The sequence below is a fragment of the Rhinatrema bivittatum genome, chromosome 6, assembly GCF_901001135.1.
Source record: "Rhinatrema bivittatum chromosome 6, aRhiBiv1.1, whole genome shotgun sequence".
NCBI classification, from domain to species: domain Eukaryota; kingdom Metazoa; phylum Chordata; class Amphibia; order Gymnophiona; family Rhinatrematidae; genus Rhinatrema; species Rhinatrema bivittatum.
This window is the reverse complement of record NC_042620.1, coordinates 172,007,911-172,028,952: the sequence shown is the minus strand read 5'-3', so window position 1 is coordinate 172,028,952 and position 21,042 is coordinate 172,007,911. Positions and strand designations below refer to the sequence as shown.

The 21,042-nt window shown below is 41.3% G+C and overlaps 1 protein-coding gene across 1 annotated transcript in view; it reads left to right on the top strand.

The window, feature by feature from the left end:
* Window positions 1-21,042, top strand: part of UNC80 (unc-80 homolog, NALCN channel complex subunit) — a 437,997-nt gene that overhangs the window by 101,860 nt on the left and 315,095 nt on the right. Inside the window, 5 exon segments of the mRNA XM_029606152.1 lie at window positions 18,919-18,950; window positions 18,953-19,009; window positions 19,012-19,082; window positions 19,085-19,100; window positions 19,103-19,127. Coding sequence (XP_029462012.1) covers window positions 18,919-18,950; window positions 18,953-19,009; window positions 19,012-19,082; window positions 19,085-19,100; window positions 19,103-19,127 — 201 coding nt within the window.

Genomic DNA, 21,042 nt, shown 5'->3' with positions numbered 1-21,042 from the left:
GAGCACGCTCCCTTATTGTATTCAAGTGTGCCGATTTCAGAGAGGGGGTTTTAAGAAGCCCTGATTTGTGGAGCGAAGGTTCCTGGGGTGGACGTGAAAGTGTAACGCCGCATTCAGCCAGTCAGTTTTATCGGTGTACAGTATTTTATGAATGATGGTTAAGGTCTTGAATTCTGTATGGGATGGGTAGCCAGTATAGCTCTTTGAGTATAGGGGTGATATGGTCTGATCTTTTACTGTTTGTAAGTGTTCTGGCTGCTGCATTTTGCAGTAGCTGTATTGTGCCTGCAGCCACCCAATACAGCAGTAGCTGTATTGGGTGGCTGCAGGCAAGCCCAGGAGAAGGGTGTTACAGAGTATAGTTTTGAGAAAAGTAGTGCCTGAAGTATAGTTCAGTAATCTTGGGTATATATTGAGTTTTTTTTAGTACCTGTAGTTTGAAGTATCCGTCTTTAATCAAGGTATTGATATATTTTTTAAAGTTTAGTTCGCCATCGAGTACGATGCCAAGGTCTTTGACTGTAAAGACAATTTGATTTTTTAGTTGCAATGATTTGAGGTCCGGGCTGAGTGCTGAAGTGAGTTTTTGGATATATATATATATATATATATATATAGGATTTTAGTTTTGTTTTGATTGAGTGACAGGGACATTTGTGATAGGAACTGTTTTATTGTTGATGGGTAGCTCTCCCAGAGTTTTATGGTGTTCTCGGGGGTATCTTTTAGGGGGAGTAGAATTTGAACGTCGTCCACATAGATGAAGTAGGTTAGGCTTAACTAGGTCAGAAGTTTACAGAGGGGTAGCACGTATATGTTGAAGAGGGTGGAAGAAAGGGATGAGCCTTGCGGGACACCATGTGGGATGGGTATTTGTTTAGATTCTATTGAGTTTAGTCTCACCTTGTATGATCTGTCTGATAGGTATGAGTTGAACCAGTTGTGATGTCGCATAAGCCAATTTCTTTCAATCTGTTTAGCAATATTTTGTGGTTAATGGTGTTGAAGGCTGCAGAGATTTCAAGTAGGATTAGTAGGTAGGAACAGCCATTGAGTCCTCTTAGGATCATGTCAGATAGGGAGAGTAGAAGTGTTTCTGTACTGAAAAATTTCCTGAAACTGTGTTGGGCGGAAGAAATATGTTATGGTTTTCCAGGTATTCAGATAGTTGTTGATTTACAATTTTCTCTAGGATTTTGGCTATGAAGGGAAGGTTGGAGATGGGCCTGAAGTTTGCTGGATCAGATTCCTGAAGTTGTGGTTTTTTAAGGATTGGCTTAATAACGGCACATTTAAGGGTGTCTGGGAAAATACCTTGTTCGAGTGATAGGCCTGGCAATGATGTTAGAAACTTGCTTCAGGGTTTTTATTGGAAAGGGATCGAGAGGATGTGCAGCAGGATTTATTTTTCAGATGATTGCTTCAATTTTGGAGGAGGCAACGTTCTCAAAATGTGGCCAGATGGAGTTCGATGTGCTTGATATTTTAGTAGTTTCTTCGTTCACATGAGGATTTTTTGTGATTAGGTCTGATATTTTGTTACTGAAGTATTGGGCTAGATCTTCGCAGGTTTTTGTGTGATTGGAATCTGTGGGAGGGTTTTGGGTTGGATATGTGAGGTCTTTGACATATGTGAATAAGGTTCTGGGATTGAATTGATAGTCATGTATTTTCCTTACATAGAAATCCCGCTTGGCTTTCTCAATGTCAGTTCTGTATATGTATAGGATGGTTCTGAATTTGTCTTTAAGGTGGGAGGTAGGGTTTTTTCCTCCATTTTTTTCGGCTTGTCTTAGAATGTGTTTGATTTTTTTAAATTCTGGGGTGTACCAGGGGGTTTTAAATTTGGTGGATGGTTTAATTTCTTTCCTGATAACTGGGCATTTTGTCCTTGTGATTTCTGCATTGATGGAGATCCAGGAGTTTATGACGGAGTTGGTGTCGTTTTTGTTTAAGGATTTAAGGGACTCCAGTAATATTTCAATTAATTCTTCAGTGGAACATGGTTTGTTGCATTCGATGTATTCCATGACGGGATTTTCCATATGTAAATTAGTTTGTATGAGATTATGATCTGACCATGGAATAGTGTGTGCAGTGGGTGGGTTGTTGTTTGAGATTTTGTCATTAATGAATATTAGATCAAGTGTGTGTCCTGATTTTTGAGTGGGTGTTTTTATTATTTGTGTAAAGCCAATTGCTGTCATGGTATCCAAGAGGAGTTCGCATGTAGTTGAGAGAGGTGTTTCGTCCATGTGGAGGTTGAAGTCACCCAGGATAATTGTGGGAATGTCCATGTTAACGTTGCTTGTGATGGCTTCAATTAGTGGGAACAGGTTGTGTTCGAGGAGTCCTGGTGAGACATAGAGTAGGAGGATTTGAAGGTTCTTTGATTTGAAAAAACGTATTTTGAAAGGAGGTGTTAGGCTGATGGGCTGAGTTTTAAATTTGAACTTTTTTTAGGCTACTTATTAGTAGATCTTCTGATTTTAGGGTTTAACCAATAAAACACCCCCTATGAATAAAACAAATTGTCCTTATTAGATAAATGCAGGAAAATACCTCTTCCCCTGATACTCTCGCCCCTTCCTTTGCCTGCCTTGGTCTTCTGCTCTGTTTTTGTGCCTTTTCCATGCTGATGACTCATCAGCTGCACAAATATATGCATTTTATTCTGCCGGAAAAGGTGCCCAGCGACAATACCTGTGCCACAAAAACACTGAAAAACTGATTTTTATGTACTCTCAAACAATCACTAACTGGAAAATAAATGCTTTAATTTACAGTGCCTAACTACTTAAGAATAGAAACCCTTATATTGAGAGGTTTTTGGTTTTGTTTTGTTTTTTACCATTTTTGATATATCTAACACATAATTCATAAATTCTTCAAAATACTCTTTATATCGGGATACAAACAACTTGCTCAAATTAATTTGGGCAAAAGAAACTCTTTTCAAATTCTGCCATAAACTGAGTGCAGCAGATCAGAACCGAATGCTAGGAATTATTAGGAAAGGAATGGAGAATAAAACAGAGAATATCATAATGCCTCTGTATTGTTTAATGGTGCGACCTCATCTTGACAATTGTGTGCAATTCTTGTCCCCACATCTTAAAAAAGATATAGCAGAATTAGAAAAGGTACAGAGAAGGGTGACTAAAAATGATAAAGAGGATGGAACAATTCCCTATGAGGAAAAGCTAAAGAGGTTAGGACTCTTCAGCTTGGAGAAGAAACGGCTGAGGGGAGATAAGATAGAGATCTATAAAATAATGAGTGGAGTGGAACGACTAAACAATCAGTTGCTCACTCTTTCAAAGAGTACAAAGACAAGGGGACACACAATGAAGTTAGTAGGTAATACATTTCAAACTAATAAGAGACACATTTTTTTAACTCTATGCATAATTAAGCTCTGGAATTCCAGAGGATGTAGTAAAAGCTGTTAGTCTAGCTGTGTTTAAAAAAAGATGTGGACAAGTTCCTGAAGGAAAAGTCCATTAACCATTATTAAGGTGGAGTTGCAGAAATCCACTTTTTATCCTTGGGATAAGCAGCCTGGAATCTGTCTGTCCCTTGTGATCCTGTCAGGTACTTGTGACCTGGCTTGGCCACTTTTGGAAACAGGATACTGGACCCTTGCTCTGACCCAATATGGCAAACCCTATCTACTTTTGTTTTCATTTTTGCACTGCTTGCAGATGTTCCTTGCTGTGCAAATTATGGTAACTTGTACAGTACAAATATTCCAAAGGCTGAAAATGTGTGATTCAGATACCTACAGTTTATCTGTTGCAATGCATATTCAGTAAAAAAAACAAACAAACAAAACAAAACCCCTTCTCAGCTGAGATTTATTAAGGGTTGTTTGTAGTCCTGTGGTACAGTTCACACATCACAATTTATGATTCACAAATCATGGCTTGTAATTCTTGGTTCATGATTTACAGAGTGTGGTTTTGTGATTTATGAAGCATTTTTGGAACCTTGTTGTATAGGATTTGTGGAATAACAAGGTTTTTGAACTTATCTAAGATGCATCCATGGAGCGCACTGAAGAGAGGAGTCAAAGTAGCAACTTTTCTGACTCTGATTAGTATGGGGCTATTTGGGAAATACAAATTAGCATTTGTGATGGAAAGCTTTTGATCCACAGCACTCCCAACTAGTGATCCATAAATCATTTTGTTCTGTACAACCCCATCCCTTGGATTGTGATTTTTATATATTTAGAACATTTTTTACTCACCATGTTTTTCTGTCGAAACTCTGAGAAAGGAACAATAAAAATACTGAATGGACCATATACATTCACCAAAATCAATTGCATAAATAAGTGATTATTCAGATCATGTGAAGGGGAGAGGATGTAATTCCCCTTCTCGGCTTGCATTCAGCTAATCTACCCCATCAACTGCAAAATAACAGCTAATTTTCGAGTGGTGTGTAGATTTACAATCTTCTTGGACTTTGTATACTGCCCAGGGTGTCAAGTCCATGCAAACCACCAAAAAACAGAGACAAAAGGACAAACCTAAATCGCCAGAATCTAATATGGCAGAGGAGACCACTAATTCAGAATCCTTATCTGCAGTCAGTGGCAATTGTCGATATGAAGGTGGCTGTTGTAGAGGCCTTGGAACCTCAGTCACTATGACTGAGTCTGAAAGGTGTTTCACCGAAATTGATCAGAAAGTCTTGGACACTCAAGATGGCCTCCTCATGGCACAAAAGGTTGTCTCCTTGCTGAAGTCAACCTTGCAGAAGTATTCTGATCAACATGAAGATCTGGAAAATAGATCTTGCTGAGATAATTGCAGCCTTTTTTGGAGCCCTGGATCATCACAGAGCTTGGACTTTCAGAGAAAAACCAGCAAATTGAGGTTTGAATGAGCACATCACCTGGGCCTCAAGAGAGTGAATTCCGACAAGATCTAGTTGTTATTGTGAAGGTGCTCAATTCTGCGCACAAAACTGAAATATTGCAGGTGTTGCAAGCTGGGAAACAATTTTGTTACAATAACAAAAGAATTCTTGTATTCCAAGACTATTCGGCAGTGCTTTTGATGCAGCGCCGCACACTTGCGCCATTGTACTCCAAGCTCTTTGAATTGGGTTTTTGGGCTGTGTTGATTTTCCCAGCGAAGCTGCAAGTGGCCACTTCTAAAGGTGTTCGCTGGTTCTCCAGTGTAGTTGAGGCCCAAAAGTTTGTGAACGAGTTGTAGGGTGTTCGGCCTTCAAGCAAGGGCTCAGTTAATGATGTGACTTGAACTCAGGGTGTGCAGTAATATTTCGACATGTATTCCTCAGGCTAGAGGAGAATGAGAAAGAATCGAAGATTCGGAGGTTTTGTGGTGGCAGATACTCTCATTATGTGACATACAGGCCGATTCAGTAGGGTACACTCAGGCTGAGTGCACCATTAGCCCCTGTTTGGATGTGCGTTTTCCACGCGCTATTATTACCCCTTATACAGTAAGGGGTAATAGCGCGTGGAAAATGCACGTCCAATCCCCCACCCCCGAAACTAATAGAGCCCTCAACATGCAAATGCATGTTGATGAGCCTATTACTTAGTCCCGCGCACTACAGAAAGTAAAATGTGCAGCCAAGCTGCACATTTTACTCTCAGAAATTAATGCCTGCCCAAAGGCAGGAGTTAATTTCGGCCGGCATCGGGAAAGTGTACAGAAAAGCAGAAAAAACTGCTTTTCTTTACACCCTCCGACTTAATATCATAGCGATATCATAGCGATATCACCTGCTCTCCCACGCATTTTACTGAATCAGCCCGTTTGTGAATTTACGCCTGCATTTTTCATTCTGTTTCTTGGATTCACTGTACAGATTAAGCTTTTTTGCAGTTTTTTCCTACTGCATTTTTTTTCTTTTACTGAACTGCAGTATGTGCACAATTCAGTTGTGGTTCAAGGTCGATGACGGAGAGGGGATTGGATATACCATTTGTAAAGAGTGTGATCTCTACTGGTAAAAAAAATAGGGAAGTTAATGGGGATTGGGGGTACAAAAGGGATAGAGGGATTTAGTTCAATAGAGGGATTTAGTTCAATCTTTCAATGATTTTGTGGTTTATTTTGCGAGTTCTAATTGCCTTTTGCTTTTGTGTTTGAATCTTATTATGACATATAGGGGATACAATTATGTTTCTGCTTTGAGGACAAAAATAGGGCAGCTTACTAATTCTACTTGGGAAATTCTTCCCGGGTTGCGTGAACAAATCTACGCCCGCGTGTAGATTTTAAGATCTGGTCCTAAGTATACTCAAATTTACAGAGGATCAGCTGGATTGGCTGAATAGACCAATTAGTAGTGAGGAGATTGCTGTTGGCATTTGTCAAGCAAAACATCTAAAGGCACACAGCCTGATGGATATGGTGTAGAATTTTTTTAAATTCTGTTTGACTTAGTGTGTGTACTTTTAAGCCTAATATTTAATGCTTTGACTGGCAGAGGTAAATATCCAGTTCAATTCAATTTCTGTACAGATTACGCTCATACCGAAGTCTGGGAAGGACCCTCTCTCCGGCTTCTTATTGGCCTATTTCCCTTTTAAATTTTGACCAAAAGTTGCTTTCTAAAATATTGGCGGGTTGCACAGCAGTTTTCCTTCCTAAATGTATTAGACTAGGTCAGGTTGGTTTTGTCTGGAGACGCTATGCCTTGACTAATGTAAGATTATTGCTGGCGGCAATAGAATTCTGTCAATGAGTGGGAAAGCCTTTTCTCGTGATCATCTTCAACGCTGAAAAGGCAAACAGGGTTGAATGGGGTTATTTGTTTTATCTCCTGAGTAGAATGGGATGGGGGTGGGGGGAGGCTCTTTTTCATTGCTGTTAAGTTATTATACCATCAACTGGAATCAATAATTGTGGCTAACAGTATGTATTTGGATATGTTTCTGATTGCTTGTGGTACTAGACAAGGCTCTACTTTTATTTTTACTATCTCTAGAACATCTGTTGGACTATATTCAGCCTTTGGATACAGTGAAAGGGAGCTGTTTAAATATGCTGCTTTTGCCGATGACATTCTATTTTTTTCATTGACCGGATTACATCGCTTGATTTTTTAACTGTCTTTGGAGCATATGTGGGATTTTCCAGGCTACAGTTGAACAAGGATAAATTTGAAGCATTGGTATTCCCGGATTCAGTTAAAGAGGGTTGGGGAGGATTGTTTCCCTCTATGATGGGCTAATAAAACAATTCGGTATTTGGAGTTGCAAATCTCATTGGATTTATTGGCCTTCTATAATTTGAATGTTTCCAAACTTTTAACATTTATAAGGGATAAATTACAGGTTTGGCGGGATTTGCCATTGTCATTGGGTAGTCAGATTAATATATTTAAAATTATTTTTTGCCAAAGTGGCTATATGTGCTCCAAAATCTCCCTTTCCAATTGAGGCAAAAAGATGCAAGGTCCTTCGACCAGTTGCAGCAGAAATTTATGTGGAGGGGGAAGAAGCCTAGGATCCCTTTGTAATAATTAAAAGGGACTGGGCCTGAGGTGGAATGGGGATTCCAGATTGAGTGACTTTTATATTCATGCCAGTATTTTAAGACTCATTAGGGAATGGGTGTTGGAAAAGTCTTATTTTGTGAAGCTTCAGGGTGAGAAAGCTTTAGTGTCCCCTCTGGATTTGCAACATGTCTTACAAGCTTAACATAAACAGCTTCCAAAACAATATTTAAGCAGCATTTTAATTGCCCTATTACGATGGGCATGGTTCCGGCTAGCAAGACTCTTGGGAAAATCAGGCCATTGTTCACCTTTACTGCCCATACAGGGAATTTGGATTTTCTTCCTGGAATTAATTCTGCAGGGATCTGTTTATGGGCAACTAAGGGTATCAGTCAATTGACTCACATACTAGATGAGGAGGGTCAGATGTATCTTTTTGGGGATTGAAGGAGGAATTTGGGTTGAATGACTCCAGTTATTTTCCTTATCTACAACTAAGGCATTATATTGGGACATTGCCTAGGGTCAATTTATATTCATCCATTTTTTTCGTTATATGATTTTTTTAATTTGAAGATTTTAAATGCTTATCCCTATCTAAATTACATAAAACTCTCAGGAATCTCACTAAGGAGAGCAATTGTCAAATTTCGGCTGATAGATGGAATAGTGAAGGAGTCTTCCAAATTGATTCTTGTATATTACAATCTGGTTTCAAGCATCTGTCAGAAGTATTGGCAAATATGTATTTTAGGGAAATGTAATATAAATTTCACAGATGGGCGTGCGTGTCCCAACAGTTGGCTTTTAGAGCTAAGTTCTCAATAACTGCCATTTGTGAAAAATGCTACTCATGCGTTCATAATTTATCCCATACTTTTTGGATGTGCCCACCAATTAATCATTTTTGCGAAAATAAATTGTGGCCTACTGAAGAAACTGTTAGAGGTGCAGATTCCTTTCACACCAATCTACTCCTTTTTGATTGCCTTCCTCCCTTGATTATTTGGGAATGGGTAATTGGGGGTTAGTTAAAGCATGTGCTATGGGGAAAAAACTAATCTCAATACACTGGAGAGGGAAGGAAGTTCCTTCATTTTGGCACTGGAGGAACCTATTACACAACATGATGAAGATGGATAATATGATGTCCCATAATTCCTTTATATTCAAACTTTGCCCCATCGTGTTCAGGGTTTAATTCTTAATGGCTGAGTAGTCAGGCTCTTATGGCATGATTGGTTTGGGGGGCACCATTTTATGTCATGAGATGAGTAAAAATTAGAATTGTTTACTCATACTTTTTTCTTTTTTATATATATGTGACCAAATAAAGGCTGTAATGATTATTGGTTGAATCAGTTATTTTGTAATAGTGGTATCTGTTTTTGAGTGCTTGGGGGCAAGGGGTTTTGGGGAGGGTAGAATATATTGATTTTTATTGCATTGAGATGAGGTTCACATCTTGGAGTTCTATTGTGCTATTACGGCCCCATTTTAATAGCCCTATGTGAGAATATACCGGGAGGTAGGTGCAAGGCGGGGCCATACACGTATCACAGGCTTTTTACAAAGGACTGTGGCCATGCGCGTATCTCTCGGTACACACCAAAAAATGGCTTGTGTAAAAAGTAGTGGACAGGGGTGGGATCTGGGCATGGATGGGGCATGGGCAGGCCGGGGACAGTGCGCACCGGTATCGGACTGGCATGCACAACCTGCTGCTGCACAGTAGAGCAGGTAAGTTGTAAAACAAAAAAATGTAGGCTAATTAGGGGGGTTTTAGGGGAAAAGGCAGGGGGTTTAGGAAGTTCCCTCCTCCTTTATTGGAGTGGACTGGGAAGGAATTGGAAATAGGGCCTATCGCGTCGCCATGCGCATATTATAAAATCCCCCCATTATGCTCGTGATTCGGCCCACATGCACTTGCCGATAGTGGATTTTATAACACGCTAACATTGATGTGTGCATGTTATAAAATTTACGCATTCATTGCGCGCGACAGGAATCGCACACACATGGACACCCGCATGCGGGTATTAAAATTTACATTTTATATTTCATTGCTGATCTGTATGGTGGGATATGGGAAGTGGAAGATTTCTCATCTCCCTTTTTGTCATTTTGTTTCATTCTTATATTGTTTAGAAATATGTACACTGTTCATTTTGCTCGGTGTTTGCCAAGAGCTGATGTATTTGTTTTCTGAATAAAAATTATTGAACATAAGCGATTATTCAAAGAATAAAACTGACATATAAAACAATGTACACACACACAAAAATAAATTAAATAATGCTCAGAACCAAATGTGTAAATCCTGATACAAACATAAAAAAAGGAATGAAATCAAGGGAAGGCCTGCAAAAACAAATGTCTTAATATTTCTGAATGCTAAATAATTGGATCATGGACCATGACTTAAAGGAGATACTAGTTAATATGGAATGATTTGGCCTGCCTTTATTCAAAAAAGATATAGTTGCGATGGAGAAGGTACAGAGAAGGGAATCCAAAATGATAAAGGGGAATGGGACAGTTCTATGAGGAAAGGCTGAAGAGGTTAGGCCTGTTCAGCTTGGAGAAGAGACGGCTGAGGGGGGGATATGATAGAGGTCTTTAAGATCATGAGAGGTCTTGAATGAGTAGATGTGAAGCGGTTATTTACACTTTCAAATAATATAAGGACTAGGGGGCATGCCATGAAGTTAACAAGTAGCACTTTTAAGACTAATTGGAGAAAATTCTTTTTCACTCGGGGCAGATTTTCAAAGGGTTACGCGTGTAACCCCCGAAAAGCTGCCCCTTCCACCCCCTGGGCATGCCGAGCCTATCTTGCATAGGCTCGGCGGTGCATGCAAGCCCTGGGATGCGCATAAGTCCAGGGGCTTTCCTGGGGGGGTGTCGGGGGGCATGTCACGGCCGGCACGTCATCGGGGGCATTCCGGGGGAGGGGCCACGGGCGTGGTTATTGCCCAGGGGCGTTCCGGAGCGTGGCCGCGGCCTCCGGACCAGCCCTGGACCGGAACATGGCGCGCCGGCAGCTGGCCGGCGCGCGCAAGTTACGCCTGCCTCGGGCGTAACTTGCCCGAGGCAGGCATAAGTTACGCCCCTCCGAGGCCGCTCCAATTTCGGAGCGGCCTCGAAGGGAACGGAGGGTGGCTGCACTGCTCGGCGCACACAGGCTGCTGATTTTGCACAGTCTTGCGCGCGCTGACCCTGTATTTTATAACATGCGCTGATGACAAGGGCAATATTTTTCTCTTGGGTAAGTTAATTGATGGGTGAGGATTTAGGAACAGTGGCAATCTCCACTGGCTGTGCACACATAGTCCTCCTCTCCCCTCATGGTGGTTGCAAACCTGAAGGTGATCTGCAAGCAGAAGCATTAGCAATGAAAGTCAGCGCAGGGCTTTTGAGCCTATACAAGCTCATAGACCCTGCAGAAGCTTTAAACCCTCTTTATGCAAGTCTTCCTGTTACCGCACACTCATGCAATGGCAGGGCCTGTGAATGAATTCTGGCTCATAGGTCCCAAGCTTAACTTATACTACTACTACTACTACTACTACTACTACTACTACTACTACTACTACTACTGCAGCCAGTTGAGGCACTTATGACCCCATTTGAAGGTTTTGTGACCCCGTTTTGTGTCCTGACTCACAGTTTTGGAAGCCCTGACTTAGGGGGTCAATATTCAGATGGTTTGTCCAGATAAGTACAAGACTTAGCCAGACAAACCGAGAGTCTGAAATTTCTCACCACTATGAACTCCTCTGGCTTATCCAACTAACTAACTGGATAAACGTTAGTTAGATAAGTTCGAGGTGTTATGATAGTTGGATAAATGATCTGGCTAACTCCAATATTCCAAGTTAACTGGATGAGTTAGCTGGCAAAGTTTGGGCTGGATAACGGACCTAAAATTAGCTAGATAAATTAAAGATTTTATCTGGCTATATTCTGTAGAGTGCCTAATCTGCAGTGCTCCACTGAATATTTATGTCAATTTATCTGACTATCTTTAGCCAGGTGCTATTCCCATAGTAACCTAAACTTAACTAGGAACACAAAATTAAGATGAAGGCATCAGTCCAGCAGCAAAATGGAGGCCTTCCAGGATTTTGCATCAAGTGTCACATGTATGATTTTTTTACTTGCCGGTGAGAGGATATATGTGTGCACCTGGTGCAAAGAGCTCCTGTCTCTCAGAGAATGAGAGGCTACAGTGGCAGACCTGGAGGAGCTGAGGCAGACAGAGAGATATATACATGAGACCTTTAGGGATATAGTAGCCAAGTCCCAACTCCAGTCTGGGAGCCTAGTGTTACCTTGGAGGAAGGTTTCTTGGTCAGAGAGCATCATCCTGATGCAGCAGGAAGTGATTCTGTAGCCAAGGACCTGAGCTCCAGATGTTCATACCTGGGAACGTTTGACTTCCAGTCACCCTGAGATTACCATGGATTAGCAGGGGAGGAGGCGGTAACTGCACAGTGGCACCGGTTGCTCACAAATTTGCTCTCATAAACACTCTTACATGTTCACACTTACTTTCACTGCTCATTCTCTCACATTCTCACATGTCCATTTACACCTTTACTTCTGCCATTCTCCCACCAACACACACACACACTCACACTCACTCATGTCTCTCCCTCTTCCATACACACATGCCCACTCACTTTCACACCCATGCTCACTTGCACTCAGCTCTCTCCTACTCACCTACATACACTCTCATATCTCTTCTTCCTACACAAATACACACTCACTCACTCTCACAGAAATGCTCATTCATTCTCTCTCCCCCCTTTTCAAAACACACTAGCAACAGCAGACTCTAACTTGAGCTCCTGGAGCAGCAGCAGCTTCTTCCTTCTCCTTCTGTGCTGCGGAAGTGGACGCTGCCAGTTTCTTACTCCTCGTTTGATGCACGGGCAGGAAATTGCAATGTCGATTGGCCAAGGCAAATCGGATGGGGCGGGCCAGTGGCTGGATACAGGAAACAGACTGTGCAGGAGCAGGTGGTGTCACAAGGAAGTGAAGTTAAGAGTTAAAAAGGTCCGGAGATGGTAGAAATCCCTGTCGAGTTCCTCCTTTTTCAGCCGCGCAAGACCAATGACGTTCCTTTCTTCTTTCTGGGACCAAGCAGATTGGTTTTGCTGCAGCACCCGGAGATTTCTGGTATTGGCCCGGAGACCTGGTAATTCTTCTATAATTCTGGAGTCTCCAGGCCAAATTTGGAGCATTCCCATGTATGCAGATGATGCATTGTCCTCTCGCAACAAGGATGAGTCTCCTAGGACTATTGCCCAGGAGAAAAGGGGTAGGACAGCTGTCATAGTTGGTGATTCGATTATTAGAAATGCAGATAGCTGGGTGACTGGTGGACTGCTTGGTAACTTGCCTGCCTTGTGCGAAGGTAACCTATCATTAAAATCATCCATTGTAACTGAAGACTGGAGGGTGGTCAATGTAACCCCAATATATAAAAAGGGCTCCAGTGGCGATCCAGGAAAAAATCGACCAGTGAGCCTGATTTCAATGCCAGGAAAAATTGAGGAAACTATTCTAAAGATCAAAATCATAGAGCATACAGAAAGACATGGTTTAATGGAACACTATCAGCATAGATTTACCCAAGGCAAGTCTTGCCTCACAAATCTGCTTCATTTTTTTGAAGAGGTTAAACATGTGGATAAAGGTAAACACATAGATGTAGTGTATTTGGATTTTCAGAAGCCATTTGACAAAGTCCCTCATGAGAGGCTTCTAAGGAAACTAAAAAGTCATGGGATAGGAGACGATGTCCTTTCGAGGATTACCAACTGATTAAAAGACAGGAAACAGAGAGTAGGATTAAATGGTCAATTTTCTCAGTGGAAAAGAGTAAACAGTGGAGTGCCTCAGAGATCTGTACTTGAACCGGTGCTTTTTAATATATTTATAAATGATCTGGAAAGGAATATGATGAGTGAGTTAATCAAATTTGCAGATGATACAAAATTATTCAGAGTCGTTAAAACACAAGCGGATTGTGATAAATTGCAGGAGGACCTTGTGAGACTGGAAGATTGGGCAGATGAAATTTAATGTGGACAAGTGCAAGGTGATGCATATAGGGAAAAATAACCCATGCTGTATTTACACGATGTTAGGTTCCATATTAGGAGCTTCTACCCAGGAAAAAGATCTAGGCATCATAGTGGATAATACATTGAAATCGTCAGCTCAGTGTGCTGTGGCAGTCAAAAAAGCAAACAGAATATTAGGCATTATTAGGAAGGGAATGGTGAATAAAATGGAAAATGTCATAATGCTTCTGTATTGCTCTATGGTGAGACTGCACCTTGAATACTGTGTACAATTCTGGTCGCTGCATCTCAAAAAAGATATAGTTGAGATGGAGAAGGTACAGAGAAGGGCGACCAAAATGATAAAGTGGATGGAACAGCTTCCCTATGAGGAAAGACTAAAGAGGTTAAGGCTGTTAAACTTGGAGAAGAGATGGCTGAGGGGAAGATATGATAGAGGTCTTTAAAATTATGAGAGGTCTAGAACAGGTATTTGTGAATCAGTTATTTATTCTTTCGGATAATGGAAGGACTAGGGGGCACTCCCTGAAGTTAGCAAGTAGCACATTTAAAACTAATTGGTGAAAAATCTTTTGCACTCCATGCATAATTAAGCTCTGGAATTGCCAGAGGATGTGGTTAGTGTAGTTAGTGTAGCTGGGTTTAAAAAAGGTTTAGATAGGTTCATGGAGGAGAAGCTCATTAACTGCTTTTAATCAAGTTGTCTTGAGAATACCCACTGCTATTACTGGCATCAGTAGCATGGGATCTACTTAGTGTTTGGGTACTTACTTGCCAGGTACTTGTAGCCTGGATTGGCCACAGTTGGAAACAAGATGCTAGGCTTGATGGACCCTTGGTCTGACCCAGTATGGCAATTTCTTATGTTCATATGGTGAACCTCACGTGTTAGCTAGATAGGATTTTAGACAATGCTGGGGAGGAGCTGGCTGTCGTGGTACATGTGGGCACCAATGACATAAATAAATGTGGGAGGGAGATTCTAAAAGCCAAATTTAGGATTTTAGGTAGAAAGCTTAAATCCAGAATCTCCAGGGTAGCATTTGCTGAAATGCTCCTTGTTCCATATGCAGGTCCCCAGAGGCAGGCAGAGCTCTGGAGTCTCAATGCGTGGATGAGACGATGGTGCAGGGAAGAGGGATTCCATTTTCTAAGGAACTGGGCATCCTTTTGGGGAAAGGGGAGACTTTTCTGTAAGGACGGGCTCCACCTTAATCATAGTGGAACCAGGCTGGTGACACTAACTTTTAAAAAGGAGATAGAGCAACTTTTAAACTAGAGCAAGGAGTAAAATGAACAGTCACTCAACAGTGCATGGTTCAGAGGGGGTATCTTCAAAGGATACTAATGAAGCAGGAGAGTTAGGGTGTCCCAACAGAAAGGTTCCAATAAAAGCAAAAATAGATGTAAGGTGCTGCCATCTTGAAAAATGGTGCAGGCCATCCATTTCTCCTACCATGTGACAGGGGCCAGCCAATGGCACCGATAGCCCCTGTCTCATGGTAAGGGCAAAGGGCCATTGGCACCATTTTGATTTGTGGCAGCCAATGGCCCGAGAGGGGGAGCTCGCTCCCAGGACCACCGCTGGACCACCAGGGACTTTAGGCAAGTTTTGGGGGGGGAGTTGGGAGGGTGTGGGATTGTAATTAATTAAATCTGAAGTGTTGGGGTGGGTTTGGGGGGGGGTTATGTGCCCTTTCGCCCCCCCCAAAAAAAATGATAAGAAAACCACATGAAATTTTATGGGTTTTCCTATCGTTTCGGGGGCCCCCAAGCTGCAATGAAATAGGAAATATAGACGATATTTCCTATTTTGTCGCAAACTAATGCACGTCCCTGAAAATAACCTTTGCTGTAGTTACATGATGTTAGGTTTCCATTTTAGGAGTTACCACCCAGAAAAAATATGTAGACATCATAACGGTTAATACATTGAAATCGTTGGCTGCAGCAGTCAGAAAAGCAAACAATGTTAGGAATTATTAGGAAGGGAATGGTGAATAAAATGGAGAATGTTATAATGCCTCTATTGCTCCATGGTGAGACCACACCTTGAGTACTATGTGTAATTCTGGTCACCACATCTTAATAAAGATATAATTGCACTAGGGAAGGTACAAAGATGGGCGACTAAAATGATAAAGGGGATGGAACGGCTCCCCTGTGAGGAAAGGTTAAAAAGATTTGGGCTGTTCAGCTTGGTGAAGAGATGGTTTAGGGGGGATATAATAGAGGTCTATAAAATCATGAGAGGACTTGAATGGGTAAATATGAATCGGTTATTTATTCTGTCAGAAGGACTAGGGGACACTCCATGAAGTTAGCAAGTAGCAAATTTAAAACAAATTAGAGAAAATTCTTTTCTACTGAATGAACAGTTAACCTCTGCAATTCATTGCCAGAGGATCCGGTTAGGGCAGTTAGTGTAGCTGGGTTTAAAAAAGGTTATAAGTTCCTGGAGGAGAAGTCCCTAAACTAGTCCCTAAATAAGAAGTTCCTCAATAAGTTGACTTAGAAGTAAAATTTAAGACCCGCCGCATGCGTACATGTGCGTGCGTTTGCCCGGCATGCGCACATGGATGTGCCGATTTTATAACCTATGCACGTGGATGCACACGCATTATAATATCTGCTGTCCACGCGCACATGCGTGTACAATTTTATATTGACGTGCGCATGTGCTCGCAAATGCCCTCTCAAGCGTGTAAGTGTGGGGAATTTTAGTAGGTACATGCTCCCAGTTTGCTCCAGAAAAGTAGAGGACTTCCTAAACCCCCTAGCTAACTTGCCTCCCTTTTACACTATTACCCTGACCCTTAAAACCCCACTAACTAGTGTAATTTTTTTTTTGTCATAGTAGAAGTAAAGTTAAGCAGTAGGGGACCCCAGCGCATGCTTGTGCACGTAAATACTTATGCGCTGGATTTATGCTACAGACCCGGCTTGCCCAGACCACGCCCCTTCCCTTTTGGTGAGAAAAATGTGTATGCTTATCGGGAGTTACGTGCGTACCTGCGCTGGTTTTAAAATCCGCATGGCATGTACCAGGCCAAGTCACGCACATATCTGCTGGCTTTGGCACGTGTAGGGCTTTTAAAAATTCACACCGTTAGGGAATAGACATAGCTATTACTGGCACTAATAGCATGGGATCTATTTAATGTTTGGGTACTTGCCAGGTGATTGTAATCTAGATTGGCCATTGTTGGAAACAGGATGCTGGGCTTGATGGGACCCTTGGTCTGATCCAGTATGGTAACTTCTTATGTTCTTATAGGTAAATTATCCACTCTCCATGTTACCTAATATTGACTTCCTAGTACAGTAGTTGAAAAATATATGCCTAATAGTGCTGTACCTGGAAACCCTGTGAAGATAATGCTCACATTATTGAGAAAAAAGAGCTTTAGATGATATAATTTAGTAAACACCTGCTCTCCAGAAAGGCATATTGAAGATTCTTTTGGAACAGATCTCATACTGTATTCCAAACATAGCTCCATAGACAAACCTGGTTGATATGAAATTGATTCTCAGGTTAGCCTTGGTTCATGTCTCCCATTGTGAAGAGATGTCTTTTTAATACTGAAGGCATAGAAGTGAAGAGGGAGATTATAGTTGAAAGAAAAATGCCTGGCAGCCATGAAAGGCATGTGGTGTTGGCAGGAGTAATTATAATAAGCATTTAAAAAAAATAAATGGACATCCATACAGTAAAAGAAATCAAAAGAAGAGAAAACATAACTGATAAATAAGTGAGAAGGTTGAAATAAAAGTTCTTTTGTGCCTTTATTAGTAACATACAAGATTGTCATTTAATTAAATAATCATTTTACAGAGGATAATTTCACTGGGCAACACATTTTCACAAAAGTCATGTTACGGAAATGAAATTAGTCAATTCATATAAATTTCCATATGCTAAACACGAATGTGACTGTGAAAATGCAAAATTGGCTCTAGTTGTTTTGTAATATGCAATATTATAATTACATCTTGAACTGTATGTCAATAGTAGGAGACCTACGGTTAATACCGTTTGAAAAATGAAGTCATAGACTACGGCTTAGATTTCTTTGCTTGTCTCTTGTACACCTGTTTGGGAGCATCTCTGCGGAGTGTCCAGCAGTAGTCAGCCAGCATGAATATTTGAAATGCTCACCCTTTCTGACTGGGCTTCATATAGTACACTGCTGACGTCAGCTTACTCAGCAGCAGCATGGCAGAAGAACTGCATTGCATCAGAAAATGATGGAATAAACTCTGGATGATGTGTGCATGATGGTATTATGCAATATTACATCATTCTAGGCTTATTTAGGATGTTACAGTCCTACTGGATAAATTTACACGACTAAACATAGAAAGTGAACTATATTAAATATCTTCAAAACGAGAGCCAATAAAAACTTTTCATGGTCATATTTGTGTTCAGCACATCCAAGATACTACAGAGTAGAACCTTTTTAGGTCAGTAACACTTTCATTGTTGCCCAGTGTTTTCAAACAACCAGAACTTTTAAAGTGGAATTATGTTCATAAATCCGCTTCAAAAATGTTGTGGGTTGGTCAAACCATGCACAGACTTACATGCAGAAAGTTACACCCTGCTTGGAGAAACCGTAATATTCTGCGTGCATCGAAAATCTAAGATATGCCTGGAAATCTTTCCCTTCCCCAACTCCACCTCCCCAGGACCACCTGCTTGGGAATGTGGGCAAAAGTACACACTCGTTTGGGTTTCGAGCATATTTTACCCACAGTTGATTTTAAAGGCGTGATTTGCATGAATAAAATAGGCTTTTATCCGCATAAAGTGCTTTGGCCAGTCAAGCTCAGTAAGTCTCCACTGCCCCTTAAGACCTCATGATGTAAGAGAGGTTCTATAGGGTTCTTTTCAGTTAGTGCTAAGGCAATTATTGACCATTCCATTTCAACAAATACAAGTCTGTGACAAATCACACTAACCTTCGTCACAAAAATGTTTCAAGATTGAAGACAGTTCATTTGCAGATTGAAACTGGTATGAAACACCTGTCCTTGGAAAACAAGCCCAAACCATTTGAAAGCAGCAAGAGAAATTGTTTTCACCCAGCTTGTGCTATGGTTTAAACAAGCATATTACAAGTTTCAGATGCATTAAGGAAAAAAGTTAAATAAAAATGTACTGCGTATCGCCCAAGTTGTTTTATGCATGAAACTAGGTTACAGTATGGGAAGTGTTTTCCAGCATGAATCCTGATTAAGATGTTTGCCCAACCAACTTTCAGTCCGTTCTTATAGCACAAGAACTCATTGGCATAAAATAACCAGGTATCCTGCTTTCTAACAGCGATGAACAAATGGCATGGGGCCGTCTTGGACGCAAGACTTTTGGCGTAAAATGTTCAAGTCACAGAGTGCCGCAAGCGACACTAGCAGCCAGTCGAGCAGGACACATCAGAGTGCACCACTGCTCATTCGGGGAACACGACAGAGAGGCGATCTCGTTCCCAGCGTCCCGTAGAATTTCCCTTCGAAGAAACTGAAACTCCCTCTAGGGTAAGTCCTCTAGATTTCTATGGAATGTGCTCCTCTTGGTGTTTTATATATGTTCTAAATAGCCGAACTGCTTTGGGTTTCTCAGAAGCTAAAACAAGAAATTAATGCTTAGCTGGAAGGGGAAGTGGTGTGGTGCAGAAAGATACAAACTTTACTACTCCCCTAAACTAGGACTGAGCCAGTTGTCTAGCTAGAGCTGGTGCTACCCTGTGCAAATGATTACTGCGCAGTGCCAGCCCTCCTACCCCCACCCCCACCCCTCCACACACAAGCTCACCTTGAACTCTAATGGAACTCTTCACAAGCATCTCTTCTTTTTTTTTTCAACAATAGCTTTATGAGTCTGAACACTGCTTACAGATGGCCATTTAAGGTTATTAGATTTGTGGTGGACGAATCTGGGACACTTCTTCCCTGTAGTATCAGTAGTGAGCAAGTTCATTTGGTTCTCTCAAAATATACCTAAAAGCACATTGTTTGAGTTTCATTATCACAAAATAGTTTGCCTCAGGGTTGGCAGGTACAAAAGAATTAATCATGCACCAGAAAAAATCAAATCAGTCAACAAATTCCATATAACTTCTATTTGGGAAACTTGTCCACTCAGACACTTGGGTCCCAGGATATATTAACACTGATGAAGTTATTAATATTCTCTATAAGACAGTAAATGTTTCCAACCTTTGGTGTCCTTGCTTTGATTTTCTGGCTCAGCATCTTCCTCTGATCTGTCCATGTTTCTTTTTTTGCTTTTTCTCTCTATAGTGTTATCGGGTTTGTTTTTTTTTTTGCTGCTTCAGTTCTCTCACTTCCTTCTTTCTCTCCTTTGGAATGGATATTCTAATACTTTCTCTTCCTTCTCTCTGCTTTCTTCACTTGCTTCTCTCCTTTTCTTCTCTTCTTCTCCTTGTCTCTTGCTTGCTCTTCGCCCCTATTCTTCCTCTTTTCTCTCCTGTTTGTCCTATGATCTCCACTCCATGCCTCATCCCCTTCCTCCTACATTATCTTCCTGGATTTGTTCCCTGCATCTCCCAGTCCAGGGATCTCGCTCTCCCACCCCTTCATGTGTCCTTTCTCCCTCTCTGTCTCCATCTACCAAATAACCAGTCCTCTTCCTTCTCATTCCATCTTTGATCCTTTCTCCATCAGTCCTCCCTTTCTGTCCTTCGCCCTGGCCGCCTCATTCCCTGGATCTCTCCCTAACTCCCCAACCATTTCTCTCTCTCAGTCTCTGGTCCTCTTTATCTCCTTCGCCTTACACCACTCCCTCCCCATCCTAGATCATCTCTCCTCTTGCCACTCCTGACATCTCTCTCACTTTGTCTCCCATTCCAGGTTTGGCCTTCCCTCACCTGAGCTCAGAAAACTCACCTCATTCCTCCACCCCTGTAAAGATCTTCCCACATCCCCTTTCCCGAAAGCCCTTCCTTTATCAATTGTCCTATAAAGTTCTGTTCACAAGCCTACAACCCCTGAAAAGCATTCACCCCTCCACACTATTTCCTCAAAAACCTTCCTCCTACAAACAGATCTCTGGTACAGTCTGGCCTCCCTTTCCCCTGATCCTCTCTGCCCTGTGGCCACCATGCCTAAATCCAGTATTTTGTATGTTGATTTGATTTATTGTTATTTTTAATTTAACATTTTACTTTGCTGATTTTATGCTTTTTATGTATGTTTGATTTATAATCCACTGTGAACAATGGATATGAGCAGAATATAAATTTTTAAATAAATAAATAAATAAATCCAAGGTCCTCTCTTTTTGCCCTGGCTTCTGCCCTTATTATTAACATACAAGACTTAACCACAACCTCTCTGTACTCCTCTCCCCACTTCTGTATTCTTCAGTCACTAATCCTCAAAACACCGCCTTCTCTCCTTATACCCTTCTCCCCATTCTGGGTCTTCTCTT